Source organism: Culex quinquefasciatus, chromosome 3, assembly GCF_015732765.1.
Source record: "Culex quinquefasciatus strain JHB chromosome 3, VPISU_Cqui_1.0_pri_paternal, whole genome shotgun sequence".
Classification (NCBI taxonomy): domain Eukaryota; kingdom Metazoa; phylum Arthropoda; class Insecta; order Diptera; family Culicidae; genus Culex; species Culex quinquefasciatus.
Window position 1 is genome coordinate 28,622,811 of NC_051863.1, and position 27,562 is coordinate 28,650,372.

The window sequence follows — 27,562 nt, forward strand, 5'->3', positions numbered from 1 at the left end:
TCCCATCCAGTCGGCAAGCCGCTAAAATCACCGTCTCCTAGCGAAGCGTAGTGAACAAGAAACTTTCTGTCCCTAGTTGAAAAAAAAATCATCAACCTGCCAATGTTAGGAGAATTTTTTTTCTTTATCAAATAAAACTAGAGAATACGCTCTAAAGAAATCGCTGAAAACCGGGGTCAACTCGGATTGTTTGAATAAGTTTTAATCTATTCAATTTCCTACATGAATACCGGATATACGAAAAAACGTCGAAAGACGCTAGATCGAACGTGGTAAAAAGGGTCGAACGGACAAAAGGTCGATTGTTTATTCTTGTTTCTGTAATATAACCATTCTTTAATAAAAGAGCAGTTGTTAAAGAAATTCTTTTTAGAAAAAGTCTGAATTAGAACTTGTTTCAAAGTATTTCTATTTCTTTCAATAAACATTTTCACGTGTTTTCCCAATATTTCTGAGTTTTTATTTCGCTCTCTCAGTTTTTTTTTCTTGTTTCAGTTATTGTTTCAGCTTTATGACAAAAAATTGACATAAAATGTAGATTTTTATGAATTTTAAAGACTCTAAGTAATTAATAATTGTTTTTGTAAAATTTGTGTTTGATTTTCATTTTATTTTTGCAATTGTTATTTTTAAACTAGCCGAAATTATGCTTAATCAAAAAACGCATTTTCGACCTTTTAGACCATTTGACATTTTGTGTTGCGACAAAATGTTATGCGACATTTTGTCCGTTCGACTCTATGTCTTTCGACCTTTGGTAAAACATTCAAAAATACCACATTGGAAGTTGTTTTGACGTTGACAGCACCACCTGCCCGAAAAGTTCTGAAACGATACTTTTCCAACTGAATTTTTATCCTATTTTCTCTTGCAAACTTCAATGCCCATCAAAGACCCCTAAACCTCACTCGCTCACCCTAATGACAACTCAAAACTTGCAGTTCTCAGCAACTACAATCATCATGTCCGAAATCTCATCTCCCAACTTTTACTCCCCAACATTCAGTCGCGAGATTCTCGCCTCCACAATTTCCCAACGCAGTTTAACGTGACGTAATGCGTGGTCGATTCCCAATCCTCCTCTCGCGATCTTTAATTGCCCGTTTTCTGAGAAAACAAAAGAATCTTCGGCAAGTGCGCGTGTACGAGGAAAGGAGAAGGAGTGATAGAAAGAGAATGATCTTGCTCACCACCACGAGATAAGTGGAGAACTCACAAGCTACAGTGACAGTCGCTATACTTTGGGATATTTTGGTGAAGAAATCATCAAATGATAGGTTTTTCTATCATTCATTTGCAACACTGGCTTGGTTGAAAATCAGGTTTGTTCCTGGCTAGGGTGTTACAGAGAATTTGGTTGAACGATGTTTAATAATTTTGGATTTCTTTTTTTAATTTTAGAAATTTGTTGGCCAAATTAAGCAGTTTTGTCGAAGACAGAAAATTTTTATCTACAATTCTACGCCTCATCGGACGAATTTACCAAACGCGCTTTACAGAAAATCGAAGTTAAATGAAATCCGAAAAACAAACATTTTCGTTTTTGATAAACATTATGTGGACTTGTTGGTCAAAAGTTACACCAAACGGTTTGAAAGCGCTGCAATTTGATCACAATCATTTTAGTACTAAACCATTTTTTCTCCAACATTACGGTGATTAAACAATCACCGACTGATGCGCACCCCACCCTCTCCTACACTGCAACTCGTGTTGTCCCGTACCGGGGATTTGTGTTGTCCCCACGCTTGCACGCTGGCGGGAAGCTGAGGAGCCAAGTGTTGCAAGCACTTTCAAGGTCAATGTCAGAGCGCGCATCGGCAGTGCAGGCCGCCAGAGAACATTTTATTCTAGAGTCACAATATCTATTTGTCCACGAAAAAAAAGGAAAAGGTTTGGAATTGGTCAGATCCAAAGTTACAGTTCTAACCCCGTGTTTACCACGGGCACACTGTCCAAGACTATAAGTGTGCAACGATTGCAACGACGAGTGAAAGAGAACGAACGAGAGAGTCAGTCTAAGAGCTATCGTCTAGTAAACGGCACGTGGAGAATAAATTACTAATAAACTCGCGCGCTGTGTACACACATTGTAACTACATTGTAAACCATGCGCGCCGGCCCTTTTTGTCGGGACGACGTGAATCGAGCGTGAGTGTGAAACTGTAACACGCGCAGCGCAGCCGTCTACAGGAACCGCAGCGGGTCGGAACCAATCAGGGCGTCGGTGAAGCTATCGATTCCATCGCTCAGCATGGACATTTCCGGACCGGACGCGGACGAGGGTCCACTGGGAATCGTGGTGGCTTGGGGGGTACCCACGATGCCGTTCGTCGTTCCTGGTTGGTTGACGGGATTGTTGGTGATTCCAACGGTGCCATTGTTGCCGACCGACTGGTTTTGATAGAAGGAGGTTAACTTACCTGTGGCGCGCTCGACCGAGTTACCGTTGATGAGGTAATCGCGCGACGTTTCCGGGCTGTACTGGAACAGGGACTCGGTGGTGCGCCCGTTGCCGATGGGAGTGGAGGGCACCGACTTGGGCAGCTCGAACAGGGACTTGGAGGAGAACCCGTTGGAGTTGAGTGTCGGTCCGCCGCAGTGCTGGTTCGATGGCATGTGGTGTGGAAGTGGCGTCGACGGGACGGACCGGGACAGGCTGCTGTACGGGATGGACGACTTGTTGAACATTTCCTCGTGTTGGTCGAGAATGTCCGCGATGGATGGCTCCTGGTCTTCGAGTTTGATGGCCGGGCGGACGACGTTGGACGACGACGAGGACGGCGGTTCGTTCAGCATGTCCAGGATGTTGTTCGGGTCGGAGAAGTCGTCACACTCGGACGGAACCGGGGTTTGCGAGATGGAGGTAAAGTTGGAATGGCTGTACCCGTCATAGTTGGGGATCAACGGCACACTGCTGGATCGCGACTCGAGCGAGCCGCCACCGGACATGTTTTGCATTTGAGAGGATGGGCCACAAATCGGCTGGAACGAGGGCAGAGGAGCGTTCTGGTTGCCGTGCATGCCCGAGTTCATGGAGAATCTATAACTCTGTACGAGCGATGGGCTTGGCGGTGCCGAAGCGGACAGCTCGTTCTTCATGAATGGAGCTCGCTGCGGCTGATGAAAGCCGGACTGGTTGTGTTGCAAAATGCTCAAAGTGAGACCATTGTTGATGGTCTTGCTTTTTCGATGAATCGGAGTGTTCCGTGGACTCACGAATGGACTAGCGTTCGGCGTGCTGTTGTTGTTTTGCGGTTTGCTTGCCGGTTGAACTCGCGGAGATTGAGGACCCGCAGAAATGGGCACAAAGCTACAATTTTTGCGTCGCCCATTGGGACTCTGCGATGGACCTGCTTGCCCACTGCAGTTTCCCAAACTATTGAACCCTTCAACGTTTGCTTTCTTCCCTTCAGAAGCCCCACCATGGTGACGCTGGGACAGCATCGCCAACGAAGCCGCGGCCGAACCCGGCTGCAAACTCATCTGCTGTTGACTCACCCCTGCGCCGTCAAACCCGTCCAACTGACCTCCAATCTGAAGCTGCTGATGCTGCGGTTTGTCCATCGCAACACTGCTCTGCGCCATGTTCAGCTCCAACATGCTTCGAAGCTGCGACAACTTCAAGTTCTGCTCACTATCCTCAAACATCCCACCGTACCCGGCACTCCCCGATTCAACACTACCCTGTTGCTGTTGATGCTGCTGCTGCTGCTGTCCCGCACCCTGATTCTCCTCCGGAAAGTACTGCAGCAGCTCCTGGTCCTGATCCTGCGAGTTCTCCTCGTCACAGTTCAAGTAATCATCCAGCGCGTTCTTGTCCATGTTACAAATGCTAATAACCCGCTCCCTCGGTATGATAAAGTCCTCCTTGCTGCTACTCGTCACCAAGTCCTGACTCTCGATCAAAATCAAATTCCCCAACTCGTCGTACCGCGGCGCACTGTTGTTCTGCGCTTCCAGCGAGCGCTGCTGCTGCTGCTGCAACAACCTCAACCGCTTCTGGCGCGTCATGTGCGCTATCGAGGCGGCCCGCTTCGCCGCGGCACTCGGAATCCGCAACGGACTCGGCACAACCTGCTGATGCTGCTGCGGCGGCGGAGGCGCCGCCGGCTGTGGCATTTGCTGCTGCAACTGAGCCGCCGCCTTCAGCTGCTGCGCCTGGCGCACCTTCTTGCAGAATATCGTGTACTCCTCGGCCGGGCTTCGCATCTCCCGGCCACCGGCCGGAGTCTGATGACCCACGACGACACCACCACCGGTATCACAGACGACATTTGTACTTTGCTGCTGCTGCTTGAGTGTAATGACACTTGTGGCACCCACTCCTGCCGCCCCGGCGACGGTTGTGTTGTTGTTGTCCTCGTCGGTGAAATCAACCTCCGGTTCGTGTTTGATCATTTGCTGGAGCAGATTTTCGGCGGCCTCGGTGGTGGAGGCTGAGGTGAGCGACGAGTTGCAGTGTGCGCCGGGGGTCGCTTCGGAAGGGTCCTGCTGCTGCTGCTCGGAATCGACGCTGGTGGAGAGGGTTTTCCGGCGCTTCTTTCGTCGCTTTTTCATGGCGGCCGCCTGAAACGGAACGTGAAAGAAAAGTTGAGTAATGGCTTGATATTTGAGTACATGATATTTAATTTTGATATTTGTATACATGAAGGTGAGTCTACGAGCTTTCTGTAAAAACCTCATTTTAAGAGTAGGATTATATAGCCTTGTTACAGCGAGGAAGGCAAAAAGAGTCAGAGATCAAAAAAACGTAACCTTGAATCATTCTTTTTATCCTTAGATATATTGCCAATTTTAGTACGGTATAATTGTGCCTTAAAAATTCCAAAATGATGCTTCAATTTTATTTTAAATTTAGAGTTATTTTCCACGAAAGCCAGAAATAGATTTCATTTGCATTTTTATTTTGCTGGACTAAAATTTTCTAGGGCGCTTCTCTAAAACCATCATTGCAATGTTAGGCCCATACAAGTGGCCATGAAATCTTGACACCTTGTAAACATTGGAAAATCTGTTTCTTGCGAAAGAATTTTCCGATAGCTTTGGTGCCTATGACAAAGTTGTAGGTATTGTTTAGGACAGTTTAGGACTATGTACGAAAAAAAATTTGTTACACTCAAAAATTTCTTATTTGCCTAACTCATCTCAACGAAGAAAGGCTATAAAATCACTCGAAAAATGATGTTCTTGATTTGACATCCCAGACCATGCAAGTGAAGCAGAACCGGCTGAGCAATTCTCTAAGATTTCGGTCATTTGTTTTTTTTTTGCATTTTTGAAACCGGCTGTATCTTGTATGGTGCTTTTGGTATGCCCAAAGAAGCAATTTTGCATCATTAGTTTGTCCAGATAATCACTAGCGTGCCCAGCTCTTTGAGGAAGGTAGGGCAATAATATGGACGTTTTGAAAAAATACGTAATTTGTGGACACCCCTGACCAAATGTAGAACAAATTTCTGATGATGGTGGGGCAGTTGCCCCATGTTGCCCCACCCTGTGCACGCTAGTGCAGATAATTTTCCATACAAATTTGGCAGCTGTCCATACAGAAATGATGTAAAAAAAATTCAAGAATCTGTATATTTTGAAAGAATTTTTTGATCGATTTTGTGTCTTGGGCAAAGTTGTACGTATGAATAAGGACTGCACTAAAAAAAATGATACACAGTAAAAAAAATTGTCTATTTTTAATTTTACTTTTTGTCACTAAAACATGATTTGCAAAAAAACGATTTTTATTTTAGGGGACATCAAATGCCAACTTTCCAGAAATTTCCAGAATGTGCAAAAAATCTTTGACCGAGTTATAAATTTTTGAATCAATACAGATTTTTTCAAAAAATTGAAATATCGTTCGCCAACATTTTTCAACTTCATTTTTCGATGAAAAATCGAATTTGCAATCAAAAAGTACTCTAGTGAAATTTTGATAAAGTGCGCCGTTTTCAGGTTAAGGCTATTTTTAGGTAACTTTTTTGAAAATAGTCGCAGTTTTCCTTTTTTTTAAAGTGCACATGTTTGCCCACTTTTGAAAAAAAATGTTTGAAAGCAGAGAAAATTCTCTATATTTTGCTTTTTTGAACTTTTTTGATACGACCCTTAGTTGCTGAGATATTGTCATGAAAAGATTTAAAAACATGAAAATTGCTGTTTTCCAAGTCATACCCAAACAACCCACCATTTTCTAATGTCGATATACAATGTTAAAATAGGAAACATTCGTAAATTTTTTCGATCTTTTCGAAAAAAAATATTTTTAAAATTTTTAAAATCAAGACTAACATTTCAACAGGGCCAAACATTCAATATTACGGCTTTTTTTGCCTTCCTCACCTTACTGTTTAAAACAAAATTTCCATGCAAAATTAAAAAAAAATGTATGGAGCGTAACACGGGCTTCAACCCCCCTCCTACAACTGTGTTACGTAATAAAAGAACGCTCCCTTAATTACTGCACTGATGTTTTTGCCAAATCAATCCAATAAATGAAATAAAATGAAATGAAAAACATCCAAGACCCGCCCTCACGTATTCAATCCGAATCAAACAACCCTATCAAAATTATATTAGTGTGAGGAAGGCACCAACCACTTTAAGGTGGATGATTAAGTAAGGTTTTTTATTTAAATTCGTAAAAAAAAAACATTTTTTATATAGCTAATTTAACTTCGATTCTGATCAGGGATGGAATAATCGCGAAAAAATCAATTTCGCTTGCAAACTTTCTTCACCCACAAAAGAGAGAGGAGACAAATCACGCAAAAGAAAATCGCTCCCGGAATTCTTCAAGAAATCCAATCTGCTGATGATTTTTTGTGAATTTCCTTGTAAGCACCACTCAAAAATATTAATTTCATTTTGATTACACACATTGCCCATCTACAAAATGTGACAGGTCATTTTTCAACGTGTAACGTAACATTTGCATGTGTAGTAGTGAAAAAGATGTTCCGCCGAATAATCAAGATCAGGCCTGCAAAATGTTTCCAACCCAGCGTACACATGAAGCAAACCAAAATGTCAGTTCACTGCTAGCATGTGACTGTAAGCCTACTTTGTCCGTTCAACCACTGCCGCCTGACTCGTGCCGGTCGGCTGCTGGAGAATGAGAGACGTGAAAAAATGAGCTACACTCACTCAATTCGTGTCGTATGACTGACTCGTAAAATCCTCTCTAAACACTATTTTGACCATTTTTAAACAATTGAATGGTTCTAGACTGTGCAAAACACTTAAAACAACCATAACTTATATTCAAAATTACATTTCCACGCATAAATACCAACTTTTGTGTAAAAACTTGTTTCTTTATGTGTGTGCGTGCAACGTCGAATGAGCGTTGGTCGACTACTGCCTCGCATTGCAGCTGCTCAGTGAGCTAGGGCACTCACGACTGAGTCGGGTTTGTTTATGTCACGGTTTTGCGGTTCAGTGAATGGATCTGAAAAAATCGTGTATGCGTCGCCGATTTTCGCGTCAGGACCCCTGACATTATCAGCTCTGATCAAGATGATGATTTTTTTAGATTCTTTTTACCGATCTTTCGTGCGCGATAGAGGAGAGCCATGCTCCCTTAGGATTTTTTCTCTTGATGAACATCCAAAGATTTTCTTTTGATGATGATTATTCCATCGCTGATTCTGAGAAAAATATTCTCGATTTTACTGAGATCTTTTCAAACACGCACGAAGCAAAATGATCATCGTTCGGTCAAAACGTTCATCGTTTGTGCAAAACAAGAGAGAATTGAGACAAAAATGTCCATTTCCGGTCTCTTTTCGCTCAATTCTCTCCCGTTAGCGTCGAATTCCTTCATTTTCTTGACTTTCGCATCCCATTTTTTGCTCCCTTATTCCTGTTTGTGACTTTTTACATGCATTGGAGTTCATCGCTTCGTTCGTTCCAGAGATTAAAAATATAGAACGAAACAAAACAAATAAAGTTTGTTTTTAAATCATTTTTGAAACTTCAATGCAAAAGAAATGAAAGATCCGATTTTCAATGTCGAAAGATGAATCACGTGTATCTTCGGAAAAAAATATGAAATTTGTAAAATCAAGACTAAAATTTTAAAAGGACGTAATATTGAATTTAAAGCTCCGAACATAATTTAAAAAAAACATTTTGTTTTTGCCTTCCTCACCTCAATGAGGAAAGGCTATACAATCACTCGAAAAATGAACTTCTTTATTAGACCTCGTAGACCCACCTTCACGTATACTTATCGACTCAGAATCAAAATCTGAACAAATGTCTGTGCGTGTGTCTGGATGTGAGTCCGTGCACCGAAAAATATGCACACGATTATCTCCGGATTGGCTAAACCGATTTCAACCGTTTTGGTATCATTTGATCCGCCTTGGGGTCCCACAAGACCCTAGTTAATATTATGAAGTTTAGTAAAGTACTTCAAAAGTTATGCTAAAATAACGATTTCGAATAAAGTCCAGAAGATTGTAAAAAGTTTTGAAAAAGTTACTTTTTGCGTTTCTCTTTGTTTCGTCGTCCGTGTCTGTCGCGGGTGACCATGAACGGCCATGATCGATGACGACCAACTTTTTCAAAACTTTTTTTCGTAAAATCACGATAACTCGTGATGTTTATAAGCAAACCCCTTATGTCTATATATCAAAATTTTTGTAATTGTCTGTTCTACAACTTTGTGGAACATTATTACACTCTAAAAAATAACCATGCAAAGTTAGAAAAAACACGAAATTTTAAAATGAAAAATTTTGTTCTAAATGAAAAATAGACCCTTCTGGGTTAATGTAGATTCGAAAAGTACATTAAATTTCCCATAAAATGATATGTTCCAAAAATTTTTACAGCCGAGTAACGGAAAATGGGAGAATTTTTAAAACTTTTTTAGTGTTTTTTTTCGATGAAAAATACGTTTTTTTCGGAATTCTGAGTACGCCATCAAATCGGGTGTCTAATTTTACATAAAAGTTTCTTTGACACCAAATTTCAATCTCAGCACCGTTTCAGGCTGCAAATTATTGAAAAACACCTCTTTTTTCGCATGTTCAAAAAGGGTAGAGGTCGCCCGTCACGAGATATCAAAAAACCGACCTCGGATTCGTGATCAGGGACAAAAGTTACCCCTTAGGCCAAAATTTCACGCAAATCGAAGAGGGGTCGGGGCAACTGCTGTGTGAGTTGGCGGAGAAAATTACCCATGGGAAAACTAATAATTCTCGGAAAAAAATTTGGCCATTTTTTGTATAAAACTGTACTGGCTTTTGTAATTACAGTTTTCTTAACGCAACTACAGATGATCCGGTGTGTAAATGTTACTGGGAGGGTAAATTTGGGCATTAAAGGGTTAGCAATTTTTTAAGACTCTTCAAACAATGAGTCTTTTAGTTAAATTACATGACCGCTGATGCACTTGTTGAGCCTGTTGCTATAGCATATTTTTGTCGCAAAAAAAAATTAAAAGAGCTATTTTTTTAACTCGTTTCACTCCTTCCTAGAAACAGCCCCAAGACTCAGATTTCACCTTTTATGAAACATACAGCGTTTCTAGGAAAAGGGAATTTTTGAGCGAAGGTCTTAATTGATTGCCCAAAGCATCAACTCAAATTTGTTTTCATCAATTTGAGTGGTGCCTCGCGTCTCCGTTTGGATATTTTTTAACACATTCCACTAATTGCCGGGTGGAGTTAAGTAGCAATTTTTATGCAAAGTATTGTTAAATATTGACATCGAAAAAGCTACCCTTATCCTAGGAGGGTGTCGCGGACCAATGCAATTCATTATCCAAGCGCGCTAGAACGGAAAGTGAAATTTGTTGCATTTTGTTTGTGTTCCACTGTGGTGCACCTCTTATCAGACAACAAAAAGGGAGAGAGAGTGCACACTCTGTCCGATCTAATCGCAAAATAAAAATCCACGACCGTGCCTCTTCTGCCCTGCTTCATTGTGTTCATTTTCTTATTTGTTTGTTGCGACTAAGCGTAACGCGAGACGACGTGTGCTTGCGTTCGCGCTAGGTCGTCCGACACCCCGTTGCTGCTGCTGACTGCGGCACAAAATTGGGCCAACCTGGGAGAGAAAACAAGCGCACACTTACGGTTAGCTTCTTCCGCTCCTTGAGCTCGCGCTGCATCAGCTTCTTCTGCAGCAGCTGCCGGCTGGCGATGCTGGTCGGCGAGTTGAGATTGTTCTTGTTGATGAACCCGGCCAGCTCGTTGATCGTGCCGAACGAACTCGGCAGCATCGCCTCCGCCCACACCTTGATCACCTTCCACGCTTCCTCGTCCGTTGGCACGTGCTCCTCCGGGTCGTCCGGGTTCTTCTGTGGAAATCGAGAGAGAGAAAAACAGACTCAGTTTCTGACCAAGTCCCCAAACAGTCCCATCACACTTACCTCGCCGCCACTGTGGCCAGTGCTGCTGCCCGCGGCGCTGGGCGTGCTGAGATCGGGCAACTTGGGAGCTGCCAGTTTGGTGGCTTTGCGCATTGCGGCGTAGCAGTAGCGCGAGTGGCCACGCGTACCCAGCCGCCGGGGTCGAATGCCCGGAAAGACCTGCTTCATCACCTTGCCGAAGTCTGCCGTCGACAGCGGCTTGATGTCGATCCGTTCGCAGAAGGCACTGCAAAAAAAAAAGCAAAACTTCAAACAACGCGAAACTCAGTCTGAAAATCAAAAACCTACATGTAATCTTCGTACACCTCCTGCTTCGGAATGGACACGTTCGGGTCGTGCTCCAGGTGCGACCGGACCCAGTTGATGGTGTGGTTAATCTCGGAACGGGTACCGAGCGGGTTCTGGGACTGTCGCAGGGGATCTGGTCAAAAAAGGAAAACAAATTAGGTATAACTTTCACCGGAAGCGATTTTCGGCATGTTCGTACCAGTTTCAGGATAGCCGCCAGGCATTCGCAGGTACAACAGTAATCGCTCGGGTGGCCTGAGCGACGAAATCTTCTCCAAAATGTCCACAATTTGCTTTTTAGAGTTGTCTCTGTTGAAAAAAGATGTAAAAAATAAATCAATAAACTTCATGAACAAATTTCAAAAGAAATTAATTGTGTGGAATCTTAACTCTACTGACAAAAAAAAATTTAAACCCGTAATTTTCATAGCAGTTCTAATTATAACCTACAATCAGCACAAAAAAAAACACTTATAAAAAAAAGTTTATGGAAAAAAAAATATTTATTACACCCTGAAACATGTAACCCGTCACTGGGCCATCTGTATGGGAAACCTACTTGATAGAAATGTCAAACTCATATATGCGTTTATCCTTATCACTTTTCATCGGTTCGATGGCCGAGCGGACTAACGCGACAGCCCTTAGCGATGGTGCAGGGTTTGAACACTTTGGGTGCAACTTTTTTTGTGTTTACGAAGAAATTTTACCAGCTGAGTGTAATATTAAGTGTCTTTTTTGACAAATGCTTTTGCATGCGATTTTACCATCAAATTTTTTGCTGTGTGATGACACCAAATCGATCCCTAGAAGGGCTTCAATTTAAAAAATCGCCAAAATCCATTTTTTAATCCACCTTTCAGAAATACTGGAAAGAAGAACTCTTAATATTTTATATTTTTGAAAATTTAAGAGTTGAAAGTTTTACTTGCGTTATGTGACTTTGCCAATGTTTTTAAAAATGTTATTTTCTCAGGGGTCAACTTTGGCTGTGTTATTACTAAAATTTTCAATATGGGTCATTCCAGGTCAACTGGGTGCACTTTTGGACTCGATCTTCACCGATTTGGACAAAAGTTGGAGGGAACATTCATCTATCGATAGTTAACAGAAATTCCAAGTTTGGTGCTGATTGGACCATCCCTCTATTTTTGGCACCGCCCTATTTTTTTGTCGATTTTCTAAAAAAAACAACTTGTGATTTGAATTCATAGGGCAGAGTGCTGCGCAAAATCAAACTTTTTTAGTAAAATCGCTGTATCTCGCCAACAGTTCATTTTAGTTTGAGGTACACATTGATTTTTATGTAAAATTTTCCGGGGAACACGATGGTGATAAAATAAAATTAAAAAAAAATATAAAAAATTGGTCAAAACTAAATTTTAATACTTGAAACTTTGAAATATAATACACGGGGCACTTAAGGGTTAAAATATTATTTTTATCGAGTTCCTTGGACAATTTTCTAAAACATTAAACCTCTAGAAAGTCTTTTGCTCAAATAGTTGCAAAGCTGTGATTAAAAGAAAAAAAAGTTTTTAAGAGAATCGTCAAAAAAGAGGGCGGTGCCAAAAATAGAGGCATGATCCAATCAGCACCAAACTTGGGATTTCTGTTAACTATCGATAGATGAACGTTCCCTCCAAGTTTGGTCCAAATCGGTGGAGGTCGAGTCCAAAAGTGTACTCAGTTGACATGGAATGAGCCATATTTTAAGTAAAAAGAAGTATGCAGTATTTTTTGTTGTGTCCCAGGCTATGACTCTACGCATTTTTTACAATTTAAATGATAATGGTCCCATTTTATAACAGAAAATGTGAAAAACAGACTAAAAATAGAAAAAGTGACTTAAAAACATGAAAAAATAGATTGGCAAAATGTAATAATAGGAGGTGGTAGAATAGGCCAAATATTACCAAAAACAAACATAAACTACTACCAAATACTACCAAAAACAAATATAAACTAAACAAGATAAATGAAAATAAAAAAAAAAAAACTCTGAAAATGAAACAAGAAAAACATAAAACAAGAGAAGTAAAGTTTTTCTTAGAACAAAAGTTGCTCAAAATTACCTCCTAAACACGGGACAAATAAAAATTCTCGAAAAAAAATTGGGCAGTAGAGGGTTAACAGTGCACAGTAGGGTGCCCAGAATACGGCACTTTTTAAAAAACTCGCTCCACGAGCTGAATATTGTTTCTTGACTTATTCTAGGATTCTAGGCCAAATATGGCAAAATTGGTTAACATTTACCCATTGATACTCAAAGGTGAAGTTTGCATGGGAAAAATCGGAAAATGTATAAAAACCCCAATATTCTTACGGTTTGGTCTTTACGACCTGTAAATATCCCCAAAAGTGACACTGTCATTGGAAATTTAATGCTCTACAACTTTGTACAACATACCAACGCTGTAAAACTCGATCCTCAAAAGTTATAAGTGATGTAAAAATGTCATTTTTTATGAAAATCATTTTTTCATCAACTTCAGGCTGATGGGTAAATCTCAACCAATTTCGCTCAAAATTGGCACCGATGCTTATAGTAACTAAAAAAAACCGTTTTTCGCTTGTGGAGCAGGGGGTCATTTTTCCTGGGCACTCTAAAACACAGCCACCAAGGAAGTTGTATTTTATTTTCAAAATTGTCAAGGTTACGGACTCATTTCTACACAAAATTTGTTGTAAAAATTGTAAATTTTTGCTGTGAATTATTTCGTAAACAGTACTTTAAATGAATAAAAAAATTATGGATAGTTGCCATAGTTTTGGAAATATCTGTTACAAAATTTTGGTGCAAATACCTCTGGTTGATATGTACCGTTAAGGTCAAATTTGATCGAAATAAATTATCTTATCTTAACACTGGAACGCCCAACGCATGTCCAACTTACACGGACGCCCAAGCCTCCCAAAAAAGGTGGAACGGTAACTTGAACTCGCTGGTTCTCGGGCATTACTCAACCAATCGGGACGATTCTTGTTTCCAGTGATTTGTAAGAATGTCTAGATGATCCTAAAATTTTGCAGAACTTGATTTGAACAAATCTGTAATTTCTACGACCGAAAACATCGTTCCACCTTTTTTAAAAAGACTGCCTCCGCGGAATTTTTGGCGAATTTTTTTTTACACGGAAAAAAAAAGTTGGAACGATGTTTTTGATCGCAAAAATTACAGATTTGATCAAATTAAGTTCTGCAAAATTCTAGAATCATCTAGACATTCTAACAAATCACTGGAAAGAAGAATTATCTTGATTGGTTGAGTTGTGTCCGAGAACCATTGAGTTGAAGTTGCCGTTCCAACTTTTTTGGAGCCTTGGGCGTTGGAATGTTAAGTTTTCAGCTTTTTATTCGACTCAAAAGTAAAGAGCAATTCAGGAGTTTTTTTTTAAAAAAAAGGTCCAGTAAACCAAATTTCTAGTTTTTTCTTTTTGGGCGTTTTTGAAACTGCCAGCAGGGTTATTAAAAAACACCCAAAAAGCAAATAACTGAAATTTTGATTTTTTTTTTTTTAAATGCCGAAATTGTGTGCATTCTTTCTTTTTGATAAAAAAGTAAAAGATGTCAATGCCAAAGGTCCACCATATTGATTCCACAACTCGAGACTTCAAAAGCAGTTTTAAAGAAAATGCGGTAACGTAAAAGCGATCTGTTTGTTGCAGACAAACAAACAAACAATCTGTGGAGTTTAAAAATTGATTGATTCCATTCAGGCCTGATGGGTCATAAAGGACCTAAAAATCAAAATTTCCAAAACTAGCCTATAATTTTCGTTTGGTCATAAGGATCATTTTACCATCAACTATTTTTTTTTTTTAATTAAGGCCTGAAAGGGTTAACCCTCCAAAGCCCATGGTTGCAACAAAGCACCACTAATTTTTCACTTCAAATTGAAATATCTCGAAAACCGAATTTCAGCCAATTTGGTCCGTCCCATCTCGAGATATCGTGGCACCCGTAAATCAACTAGGTGTTTCGAAAAAATCGCTCAGAAAGTTTGACAGTCCGCTTTGCGCATGGAAAAATGTTGAGCTTAAATCGTCTCCAACTCAGTTTAGTTATGTAATATTTTTATGAAACTTTCAGGAGTGATTGAAAATCATCTTTGTAGTGGATTCGATAAATTTTCTGTGATATGAAATTTTGTGATTTTCTAGCCCTTTAAGTCGCATAGAAGTTTTTTTAAAGGCCGACGTCCAGTTTGACCGTAAGGGTACATGCTAGTGTGCCCCGAAAAAGGCTCGCTCGGATTTCGATAGGTTTTTTAAAATAGGAACAGAACTTCTTTTTGAACAATGTTGCTTTTTAAATTATTAGTTTTTGTCACTTCAGTGTCAAGATACAATCATTTTAATTAAATAAAAGTGACGAGTTTTCCAAATTCCTTATGAAAACGCAGTTTTATCTCTTACATTACTATGTTAGTGTCCCAAACCTTTTGCATTGATTAATAACAGCAATTGACATGCAAAATAAGCGCCTTGAAGAAGAAAAATATTTTAATTACACGCAATTAGTACATCAAAATCGCATTTTTTTTTCAAAATTTTGCTAAAAGCTTCTGTTTGAAACTTAACCGTGAAAATGGTGCAATCAGCAAACATGTTTGCTTAAAAAATGCCTTCGTTAATATACCTTTTTCCATTGAATTTTTCACTCGGTTCACACTTGAGCAATTCTCTACCAAAACCGGAAATGGATTTTATTTGTATTTTTTGATTTGGCTCAAACTTTGTGGGGGCCTTCCCTATGACCAAAGAAGCTATTTTGTGTCATTGGTTCACCCATAAAAGTCTCCATACAATTTTGGCAGCTGTCCATACAAAAATGATACGTAAATATTCAAACAGCTGTAACTTTTGAGTGAATTTTCTGATCAATTTGGTGTATTTGGCAAAGTTGTAGGTATTGTTGAGGACTATTGAGAAAAAAAAGGAACACGGAAAAAAATGCCGATTTTTTAATCAACATTTTTTCACAATAACTCAATTTCCCAAAATACGTATTTTTTGATTTTCGAGATTTTTTGATATGTTTTAGGGGACAAAAACCCGCAACTTTTGAGCCATAGAGAAACATGGTCAAAAAATCTGCCGCCGAGTTATGATTTTTTTTTTAAATTGTGATTTTTGGACAAAATTTAAATTTCATGCAAAAAAAAAATCTGACGTAATTTTTTAATGTAAAATTGAATTTCCAATCGAAAAGTACTTTACAAATTTTTTGATAAAAGACTTCAAGATATAGCCACCGAAAGTTTGATTTTAGCGAAATATTTGCAGTTTTTCGATTTTTCAAAATAGTGACCAAGAGTGACCATTTCTAATTTTTTTTTTGAAAAGTTCAGAAATTTTTTTCTATAAAATTGTCTAAGAAACACGAAAATTGAAGTTTTCTAAGTTTCACCCAAACAGGCAACCATTTACTAATGTCGATATCTCAGCAACTAATGGTCCGATTTTCAATGTTGAAACATTAAACATTCGTGAAATTTTCCGAACTTTCCGAAAAAAATGTTTAAAAAAATTAAATCAAGACTAACATTTTAAATGGGCGTAATTTTCAATGTTTGGCCCTTTTTAAATGTCAGCCCTAGTTATGTTTAAGACTATTTTTATTTTTGAAGTAACCATTATTATTGGCTTTAATTGAGACCAAAACTGAGTTCAGTGCAAACATCAAAACAATTATGAGCTCACCCTTATCACAACTTCACTTGGTCTACTCCTGATCGAAGATGGTAGCTGTCTCGTGGCGTTGTTTGCTGTTTACGTTCAGGAGATATTCCACAGAGCATTGAGTCCATTCAATCGTTCTCCCAGCGTCGAAGTTTAACACAAGAATCTCAACATGAAATTCAAATTTCGCAGGATAGGCTTCTAACGTCATGATTCGAATTCCCGGACGCTTCGAAACCCGGACACTTCATCTTGTTTTATCAATTATTTGGATATAAGTTCGGATTATGAATGTCAAAACTGTGTTATTTGATGAATTCCAGCATCAACTTTCATTTAAAGTTTGTTTGAACGCTGTAGTTAATGCCAAAACAATTAAATACAATAAAATTATAAGTTTACCAAATATGCGAAACATTTCACTTGAAATATTTCATAGGCGTTCGAAGCACCGGGAAGGCAAAGCAGAAATTAATGGTTTCGATTTCCTTGAATTCTAGCATATTTTTATATAAACTATCGATTGTTTTGATGTTAACAGCTTATTTGAGACCTAAAGAATGCCATTCACTTACATTTCAGTCCAAATTTGTGCTATTCATTAGCAAAAAGGAGTGTCCGGAATTCGAAGCAAAAGTGTCCGGATTTCGAATCAGTTTTTATCAGTGTCCGGGATTCGAAGCACAACAAGTCATTTTAATTTTCAAATTGTGATGAAAAATTGTTAGAAAAGGCATATTTTGCATGCATTTTCTTGAAACTGACTGTTTATACTACATCCTGATGATATTTCTACATTTCCAACTTATTACATGATTTTTTGCCAGCTATAACAAAAATGATATGCTACTAAGTGTCCGGATTTCGAATCATGACGTTATAGAGCATCATCTCCAAACTTGCCTCACACATCTCTACGCCAGAGTGTATCCCCAAATTTAGTGGCCTGATTACAGTGTATGTGCCGTAAAACCCTTCGGAGCGATCGTTGAACTCACGAACGTTTTGAAGCTCAACGCCGAGTGCAAATTCGGGCCCGGACTCCTCGTATAAGGTGTTGTACACCACACGTATACCTGTTTGTGGGCAAGATTTTCGGCCGGTGGTGTCCTTCACTCCAGCTGTTTTGTTAATTGTGTATGGGTATACGTAGATGTATTTGTTGAGTATGCTTCTAGTTTTTCGGTTCTCCTTTCACGTCTCTTTGAGTTGGTCCGCGAGAGCTTATCTCGTGTCGGATGGAACGGGTGTTATCGTTCGATTTTGATTGTTGGAGGTTGGATGATTGCTGCTTGTTGGTTTTGTTGTTGATGGTTGTTTTTAGGCGATAATATGAACTTTTTCTTTGCAAGATAGAACAACTATGGTTTTAGCATTCAGATGTTGCAGCGATAAAACCTTTTTCATCAAAGAAGTTTCATAAAACATTTACTGGAATATAAATTCGAAAGTCTCCCTTCTCTGTGGCTTACAATGACTTTAAAACTAAATTAATAAAAATAATATTTTCGTGAGGAACTTAGAACTTACATTTGAAGATAAAATAACTCCAGGCTATACAAAAATTCAGTAGAGAGACTGCACATAAGGGTGACAAGTGAAATGAGTAATTATCTCCGAAATCGGCATATTTCAACCATTTTTTTTTTTATTATTATTTGATTTGGCTCAAACTTTGTGGGGGCCTTCCCATACAAGTCTCGAACAAAAATGATACGTAATGATCGAAAATCTGTAAGTTTTGTAGGAATTTTCGGATCAGTTTGATGTCTTCGGCAAAGTTGTAGGTATTGATGAGGACTATTCACAAAAAAATGGCTTACGAGAAAAAAAAGCCGATTTTAAATAAAATTAATGACTTTTTTACAAAAACTTAATTTCCCATAATCCGTATTTTTTTTTATTTTCGAAATGTTTCATGTGATAAAAGTACATCTTTAAATGAAGTTATCGGACAGATGTGTTCTTAAGTAGGGTAGGGTAGTCATCAATGAGACACTTTTGGTTTTCAATTTTCAACGATTTTTCTATTTTTTTCATCAGCATGTTTTAATGAGCTTTTTGTTTCATTTTCTTTCTTTTAGTGTGTTCTAACATTGAACAAAATTTGAGATCGATCCGACATCTACAGCCAGAGTTATTCAACTGTCTCATTGTAGACGCACTTGGCAGGAACAATGAGACAGCTGGGGAACAATGAGACACTCTACGAAAATCATTTTTTTTTTCTAGTAAAACATCATGTTTTTGTATTGTTCCTTTGCAGGTGACTTGCCTTGAACATTTTTAAGCAATTTTGCCAACATGAAACTTTAATTAACAAAAGTTATACTAAAAAGTATTTAAATTTTGTAAAATTCATATATTTTTACCAAATAACTTTGTATGTTTGGTTAAATGAAGTTAAAACTCTGTAAATATGCCAAAAATCACTTCCAATTCATGTTTTGAAAGATTTACATGGATTTTGAAAAGTTTAATGAAGAAAAATCAAAGTGTCTCATTGTTACCCATGGGCAGAAATGAGTGGGGAACAATGAGACAGCCACTGATTCTGGGTATATACTAAATTTTGGTCAAACCTAATGAAAGGATATTGTAGCCCAACTCAATCCCTATGGAACGTCGAAAGAAATTTGAAGAAATATTAGTTTTGGTGTAAATGGCAGCCTACGAGCGAAAACGTATTTTTTGTCCATAATTTACTTTTACACCCCAGAATCAAACATTTATGAATAACTTTTCAAGGGAGCGTCCTTAACCAAAGCCACTATTATAGCAGACGTGTATCCAGTAGATACACCTTTCCCCCAAATATTAGCCCGATTGGTTGAAACTACGACTTGTGAGAGCCATTTTATCATTGTTCCCCGTGTCTCATTGATGACTACTCTACCCTATCCCAACTTTAGTAGTTTATTTTGCACATAAATTGAGAAAAAATCACCTCAAAAACATTCACTACCTTTTAAACAGGATTTGCGGCATAATTTTACATGAAAAAAATATTCAGTTTCTTTCCATTTTATGCCAGAAGTGTTTGTCCTTTTTCAGTGCGCAGTTGATTTGTTGTGGTTCCGTAATAAACAGCTGTTCTTTTGTTCTGGCTTTGTTTTGGTGCCGTAAATGACAGTTCCCTTTTGTCCAGGTGTCGTAATTGACAGCAGGTGATGGCTGCGGTCGAGATGCCGATAGTGAGATATAGATGTCGCCCCCGCCCCCTTAACCTAAACATAGATTAGACTTAGGTCAATGGCCTATGTTGATACTTTAAGTAAAATTGTCTGGAGAATCGATTCCCACTATTGCCGTTCAAGAGCCAAACGACATGCGACACCTAGTGTTGAGTAATAGAACAGAGCGAAGAATGTCGATTGAAATTTCCGCCCTTTGAGGTTATGTATGCGAATTCTGTTTTGTTAAATTCCAGCGTTCAAAACAACTTTTGAGCAAAAATTCGAGCTGATACTTTGTTAACTTTTGATGCTCTATCATTTTAAACAATATATTTTTTTCAAAATTATTTTTTTTCCATTTTTTGTTTTAATTCGTTAATTTATAGAGTGCAAAAAGTTTACACTCGTACTACTTGAATTTTTTCTCAAAAGTTGTTCTAAGTATGTATGTATGTATGATCCCCATACCCGCAGGCAACTTGGTCCTGGAACACATGTGAGCGCTAGGTGAACAATTCGATCATCTTTTACTCCATAATCTGTACACCCACGTGCATAAGTTTTTTTGCACGAATTTTAATGCTACAAATACCGGCGCATAAATCAAAATAGTTTCCAGTTTCCCTCCCCAAGCGCCGGAAATTTGTAGCGGGTGTAGGGACACTTCGCATAGACGCCCTTGCTCCCATCACGTCACTGAGGGTATGGAGCGACGAGAAATTAATAAGCATGCCCCCCCAGTCGAACCTTCATTAGAGAAGCAGGCAATCCACAACTCACAGCGAACGACCAAGGGAACACCCTACCGCGTATATAATAAGGTTGGCGTATTTGTCTTGATTGTTATGAGAGTATGATAGAATAAGTGATAAAGTGTTTGGGTTGAAAAAAAAGAACGGGCTCACCAAATTTGGAATCGGATCCTGGTCCATTTTATTTTTCAAGAAATTTTGAAACACGAACTTCACTTCCGGCTTCCAATGTAAAGATTCTCAGTTTTAGGATTTGAATCGCTTCCAACGACGTTTTGCTTCTCCTGCTGCTGCTGGGGAAAGCTGACCGTGGGGATAACCGGAAGGAGCACCAACTGTTGCACAGGTTGATGATGTTCTTGAGCAGGTCCGGATCGGTCAGCATGCAATTTTTGATAAACTGGTCCAGGAAGTCCTGACGATACTTTAGCACTTCTTGTAGAAGACTTGCCAGTTGGGTCCGATCAGCTCGATCATGCGTTTTCAAAGTTCTGGATGGCAATCAGCATCTTTTGTCGCAGCATGAACGCCGATCGGTACAGCTTGGCCGTTTGCGGCGTGAACTGCTTCGTCCGGTTGACTGGAACCACTACTTGAGCAATTCCATCACGAACAACACCATTGACCACTGCACTGATTAGTTCCGGAACCACTTTTAATTTTTTGGAACGAATATTCATAGAAAAAGCAGCAGCGAAAAAATTTGACGTCTTTCTCCGATTGTAGACTACTTCGATTTTTCTCAAAAGTTGTTCTAAGGGCTGTAAATTCAATTTTAAGTTTGCATTCCTATGTAACCGAACAGCGAAAATTTGAATCGTCATTCTTCGATGCTTTGCGCCATCTGTCGGAATTTTTGAGCTTTTTATCGCGAATCGGTTTTTGAAAATTTTGACCACTTAACCTTCCTACGGTATTGGGGTCCTTTTCGGCCTTTTTGAAAATTAAATTTGCCATAACGGTTGCTATATACAATTTATAGTATAAATACACATTTCACAAAACAAATAAACTTTGGACCACCCCTAGGGCAGCGTCCATAACAAAAGTTACTTTAAAGGTATTGGGGTCCTTTTCGACCCCAAACTTTAAAAAATCGTAAAAATCCAGTTTTTGACCGATTCCGGTTCTTTTGGTCACAAATCAAAGCCTAGAACGTCCCCTTTCCGAAACCGACCTGAAAACCCGGATTTGGTCACTGTGGCCACCGGCAATCGGCCACAACCGAAAAAAGGCCTTTTTGAGACCCCATCTTTGACGACTTGTATCTCCGGCAAATTTTCACCAATCAGGATGCTCCAGGTTGTACTTTGACCACAAATATTAATATCAGGGCCAGGTGGCCTACCGGTTCCGGAATTCCGGAATATCCGAAAAGTTCATATTTTACTGTTTTTCACGAATATGTGATACCAATACTCTCATGATAGTTGAAATTGATCCATAAAACTTACTAAAAACACAATACACGATTGCCAAAACCACTGTGGAGTGTTAGTGGCCACTTCAGGGTAACCTGGAACCGGTTCCCGGTACCCGATGAAAACCCATCATGTTGCATATCAAACTTCATGAAATTGAAAGATATGTCCATCTTTGATAATGCCGTTAATCGCCGAGCCATCCTGGCTAATCTGGAACCGGTTACCGGTGGCCCCTTGGGGCACTTCCAGAATATGAGAGAACCCCTTCTTCCGACTTATCAAACGTTATGAAATTGAAAGATATGTCAATCTACGGTCATGCCAATGTTCGCTGACCCATCCTGGTCAATCTGGAACCAATTACCGATGGCCCCTTGGAGACACTTCCGGAATATGAGAGAAACCCTATCATCCGACATATCAAACTTCATGAAATTGAAAGATATGTCAATCTACGGTCATGCCGTTGTTCGCTGATCCATTCTGGAACTGGTTCCCTGTGGCCCTTTGGGGACACTTCCGGAATATGAGAGAAACCCTATCATCCGACATATCAAACTTCATGAAATTGAAATATATTTCAATCTACGGTCATGCCGTTGCTCGCTGACAGTCGGTTGACATATCTTTCAATTTCATGAAGTTTGATGCGTCGGGTGATAGGGTTTCTCTCATATTCCTGGAATGTCCCTCAAGGGGCCACCGGGAACCAGTTCCAGAATTGCCAGAAAGGATCAGCGAACAACGGCATGACCGTAGATTGACATATATTTCAATTTCATGAAGTTTGATATGTCGGATGATAAGGTTTCTCTCATATTCCGGAAGTGTCCCCAAGGGGCCACCGGTAACCGGTTCCAGATTGGCCAGGATGGCTCGGCGATTAACGGCATCATCAAAGATGGACATATCTTTCAATTTCATGAAGTTTGATATGCAACATGATGGGTTTCAAAACAAAAAAACAAATTGGCCGTTCATCGGGTACCCGGAAACCGGTTCCAGGTTACCCGAAAGTGGCCACTAACACTCCAGAGTGGTTCTAGCAATCGTGTATTGTGTTTTTAGTAAGTTTTATGGATCAATTTCAACGTATCATGAGAGTATTGGTATCACATATTTGTAGAAAACAGCAAAATATGAACTTATATTCGGATATTCCGGATTTCCGGAACCGGTAGGCCACCTGGTCCTGATATTAATATTTGTGGTCAAAGTACAGGTATCTACCTGTCGAATGCAACCTGGAGCATCCTGATTGGTTAAAATTTGCCGGAGATACACTGCCCATGTTCGCATAAATGTCCCATATGCAAAAAAACAGCAAGCTGAGAAAAACACATTTAAAGTTTGTCCCATACATAAGGCTACGTGCAGGGTTGTTAAAATATCAAAATATCAGCTCTCAGCAACTACAATTATCCCGCCTGAATATTCATGCCTCAAATATAACTGCTCTTCTCTCTTCATTGAAACTCTAAGCGCCGAACATGGCCGAACACGTTTTCGTGTTTACACACTCGCGATTGACATTTTCCTTTTCTCTCTCATTCCCGCTTCCACGATCATCCTACCGCAACAGCGTTTAACCACAAAAGCCGCCACAAAACCAATTTCGCAAACGCAGTTTAACGGGACGTCATGCGTGGTCGGCTTCTAATCGCCATCTCGCGTTCTCTCATTGCAGTTTTCGGAGAGATTGAGAGACTCAGCGGTGAGAGCGCATAGTCGAGGAAAAGGGGAAGAGTGATAGAGAGAGAATGACATCGCTGGGAATCATGAGACACAAGAAGAGATCTCACAAGCTATCGTGACGGCCGCTATACTCTCGGATATTTTTGGTGCAGAGATAATCTATTGATAGCTTTTTTATCACTCATTTGCAACACTACGTAGCCTACGTGTTAAATTTTCGCGAAAAAACTGGATTTTCTCCTGATTCCTGGAACAAAGTACTGGATGTTATAAGCTCTTTTGAAAGAGCACACAATTTTGAACCAAACTGCATCAATAACTCGAAATCGATGAAAATGCATCTGGGACATTTATGCGATCAGGGGCAGTACAGGTCGTCAAAGATGAGATCTCAAAAAGGCCTTTTTTCGGGTGTAGCCGATTCCCGGTGGCCACAGTGACCAAATCCGGGTTTCCAGGTCGGTTTCGGAAAGGGGAAGTTCTAAGCTTTGATTTGTGAATAAATGATTTTTGGATTTTTTTCTAAGAGGCGTGTTTTTTTACAGTTTTTTTCCGTGCAATTTCCTACAAGTTTGTCTTTGACCACTTTTTGATACGATGCAACGGATTCGAGATACAAAAAAATCTGGCAATACAGTAGTTGTTCGGTAACTGGGCGTTGTTTAACTGGGCTGCTTTTTAACTGGACGCTCGATAACTGGGCCGTAGCCCACTTAAAAAGCAGACAAACGTCAAAAACCAAAACAAACCAAAATGACCGAGGGGTTAATGGATGCAAAAATCGTATTCAATAAATAAAAAAAACTTTTTTCAAACTTTTGTTTAATTTCAAGTTACAATTAAAGAAATATGAAAAGTAAGCATTGTAAATACATTTAAGTAACTTTTATTTTTATATTTCATCTGGAAAATGTTCTGCATCGGTGGTCCCCTCGTTATTTTTTGTTCAGCCCAGTTAACGAGCAACATTCGGTGACTGGGCTACGTTCTCAGCCCAGTTACCGAACAACTACTGTATAAAGAACAAATCCCACACTCAATAAGTTATAAAAAAAAGAAGGTTTTCAAGAAAAAATAACAAAAAATAAATTAGATTTTTACATTTATACAATATATTAGTGTTAAAAATGCACCTTTTCAAAGAATTTTTGATTGATTTAGTGTCTACGGCAAAGTTGTTGGTATGGATAAGGACCACACTGAAAAAAATTATACACGGTAAAAAAAGAATTTGGTGATTTTTAATTTAACTTTTTGTCACTAAAAAGTTGATCTGCAAAAAAAACACTTGGGGAAATTCTCGTATATTTGGCAGGTTAAGCGCTCACTCCTAACTCCATCCAATTTGCTGATTTTCATTATTTTAACAACTAATTTTGCAAAACTTTTGGTAGAAACTTGCTTGCTAACTTCTCATTGAGCTATTTATCACTCGATTTCAATTGAAAACGCTTTTAATTAGCTTTAATTGAATGTCAAAGTTCTGACCTGCCAACATTAGAGGCACGCTGGAATTAGATACTGTTCCCCTATTTTTCATATTTTTTCAATTTTGGATATGTTTAAGAAGACATCAAATGCCTACTTTTCAGAAATTTCCAGGTTGTGCAAAAAATCTTTGACCCCTAAAACATATCAGAAAAAAAAATAAAAATAGTATTTTTTTTGCAAATCAAGTTTAATGACAAAAAGTTAAATTAAGAATCACAATTTTTTTACCGTGTATTATTTTTTTCAGTGTAGTCCTTATCCATACCTACAACTTTGCCGAAGACACCAAATCGATCAAAAAATTCCTTCAAAAGATACAGATTTTTGAATTTTCACATATGATGTATGTATGGACAGCTGCCAAATTTGTATGGAAAATTATATGAACGAACTAATGATGCAAAATTGCTTCTTTGGGCATACCGAAGGCACCAACAAAGTTTCAGCCGGATTAAAAAATACAAAAAAAAAATCGAATGGCTGAAATCTCAGAGAATTGCAGAGTATTGCTCAAAATTTATCCCTAAAATATCAGAACTCATATTCCTTAAACCACTTACCCAATCGCACTTTCAAAAATCTGCTGAATTCGCTGCTCGCGCTCCTTGTCGCTGGCACAATCGTCCGGCGGGGAGAGATGCTGCTGCTGTTGTTGCATCAGCTGCTGCTGCGGGTGATGGTTCTGCTGGTGCTGATCGCCGGCGGATGGTGCCACCGCCAACCCGTAGCTGGCACTGAGTTTGCTCAGCATCAGCTTGTTGGCCCCCAGCTGAGACAGAAATTCACTCATCCCGGCCGTCCCCATGGCCGATCCTCCCGTGCTCGACGAAATGGCCGACGAGGACGGCGATGGGGCCGACTGGATCACCGGCGCTGGGTGGCTTAGCAGCAGATGCTGCTGCTGCTGTTGAATCGATTGCATTTGATTTTGATGGGCGACTGCGGGTAATTTTCCATAGCTGTTATTCGTGGACAGGTTGGGGGGTATTCCGGGAGGCCGGTTTTGCTGCTTCCACGGCTGGAACGGGTTCGGTGTGGACATTTCGGGGCACTTTCACCTTGCAGGCACTCACTTTTCGACTCTCGATTCGATCAACTTCTTTTTGTGCAACTCGAAATTTTTCGTCTACATTTTGTTTCACCCAGAAAGAAACCTCTTCTTTGCTTTGTCCTCCTCAGACCCCCTTTGGGAGAGTGGTCCACTTTTTCTTCTCTCGGATCACCTTTTTTTTGGGGAGTTGTTTTTCGACTACCATGCATGCACTTTAAACACTAATCCATCGGAACCCATTCACGGGTCCGCGCTCATTACGGTTATCCACCCGACAAACGGTGTAATGATCCGCCAAGGCCAACTCACTTGGGCCAGAAAGCACAGATTTCCGAGAGCAACTTCTTCACGGGTAAGCAAAATAAGGCCCCCCTCTTCCGTCCCCCTCACGCCACACGATTCACTATCAAAATTTTTGACAACACTCGCGCGTGCACACACACACTGCTGCGGCTGCTTGGATCGCCACGAGAAACGTCACGCAATATTTTTCTTTTGCGTGAATGTGTGAAAATTTGCAGCACTTTTCAAACGGGAATCTTTTAATCATTCACAAATTCCCCCCTCACTACCAGTGCAGCAGCAAAATAATCCAGAACGCAAAAAAAAGGAATCCAAAATTAAAATCAGGAATAAGAGATTGTGCCAAACGCACACGCACTCACAGGTGTGCACACACCCGTACGCGCGCACGCACGAAGGACGACGACGACGACGAGGAAAAGAAACTCGCGACCGACCGATGGCAGAGCGATCAAACGAATGAATGAAAGAAGCAAAAGTGCTGAAAAACTTGGCAGTTCACAAAAATCATCTGGGTTCGTGCACGTTTGTGGCAACTTGCTACAAGTTTGGGTTAATTGATTACTCTTGTTTGGAGTGAAATGTACCCATAATTGAAGAAGCAAGGCGACGAAATTATGAGGTAAGGGAAAAACCAAATGCATTGAGTCATAGAATAGAGATAGGTAGAATTGCCACTTGCCGATTCCCCCTTGTAAACGTCAAGCGACACTGCCGACAGCGCCACCACTGCTCGAAACGGGGAACTTCAGTCGAAATGCGCACTGTGCACTTTGATGGAACTGCCCTGTGCATTCTGGAGGGTGCGTTTTGTTTGACAGTGACAGATGGAAAAAGGCTTGTTGACGTTCAGTTGGCAATCAAAAATGTGAAATGGTGCTTGGAAGCCGGATGAAAAGACGAGACTAGTGAAGGTGGTAGAACGTTAGGATTAGGCGCAAATTGCGGTTTAAGTCTTTGCTGGAACACCACGACCACTTTTCTTCACTCCGAACGGCAAAATAGTCATTTCCTCTTCCGATTCTTTACTTGGTTTGACAGCGACAGCGAAATGTCAACATGACAAAACAGATGTCTTGGAGAAGTGAAAACGGGTGTCAACTTATTTGGCATAATCTTGAAATTTAGAAAAAAAAAATGCTGATGCGAAATAAAAATCATTTAATCTTATTTAAAGCAAAATATCCTAGTTAAGGGATGCACTTATCTTGAATTTTCATAATTGTTTTGATTTGTTTTCCATGTTTTTTAAATCATTTTACATTTTTAATGAATAATATATATGTGCCAACCAGTTCTCCACATTCTTGACAGTATTAT

General features: G+C 39.7%; 1 protein-coding gene across 2 annotated transcripts; it reads right to left on the reverse strand.

Moving 5' to 3' along the window:
- Nucleotides 1-589: 589 nt before the first annotated feature.
- LOC6038143 lies at nucleotides 590-26,711 on the reverse strand. Of its 2 annotated transcripts, XM_038262200.1 has the most exons (7): nucleotides 25,449-26,711; nucleotides 10,866-10,975; nucleotides 10,667-10,799; nucleotides 10,379-10,604; nucleotides 10,082-10,306; nucleotides 2,424-4,569; nucleotides 590-2,339 (listed from the first exon to the last, which is right to left on the reverse strand). In XM_038262200.1, exons 1-7 carry the CDS (start codon nucleotides 25,928-25,930, stop codon nucleotides 2,188-2,190), a joined length of 3,474 nt encoding a protein of 1,157 aa, XP_038118128.1. In that variant the 5' UTR covers nucleotides 25,931-26,711; the 3' UTR covers nucleotides 590-2,187. The 2 variants fall into 2 exon arrangements, with proteins under 2 accessions (XP_038118128.1, XP_038118127.1); XM_038262199.1 differs by having other exon boundaries at nucleotides 590-4,569.
- Nucleotides 26,712-27,562: the final 851 nt, after the last annotated feature.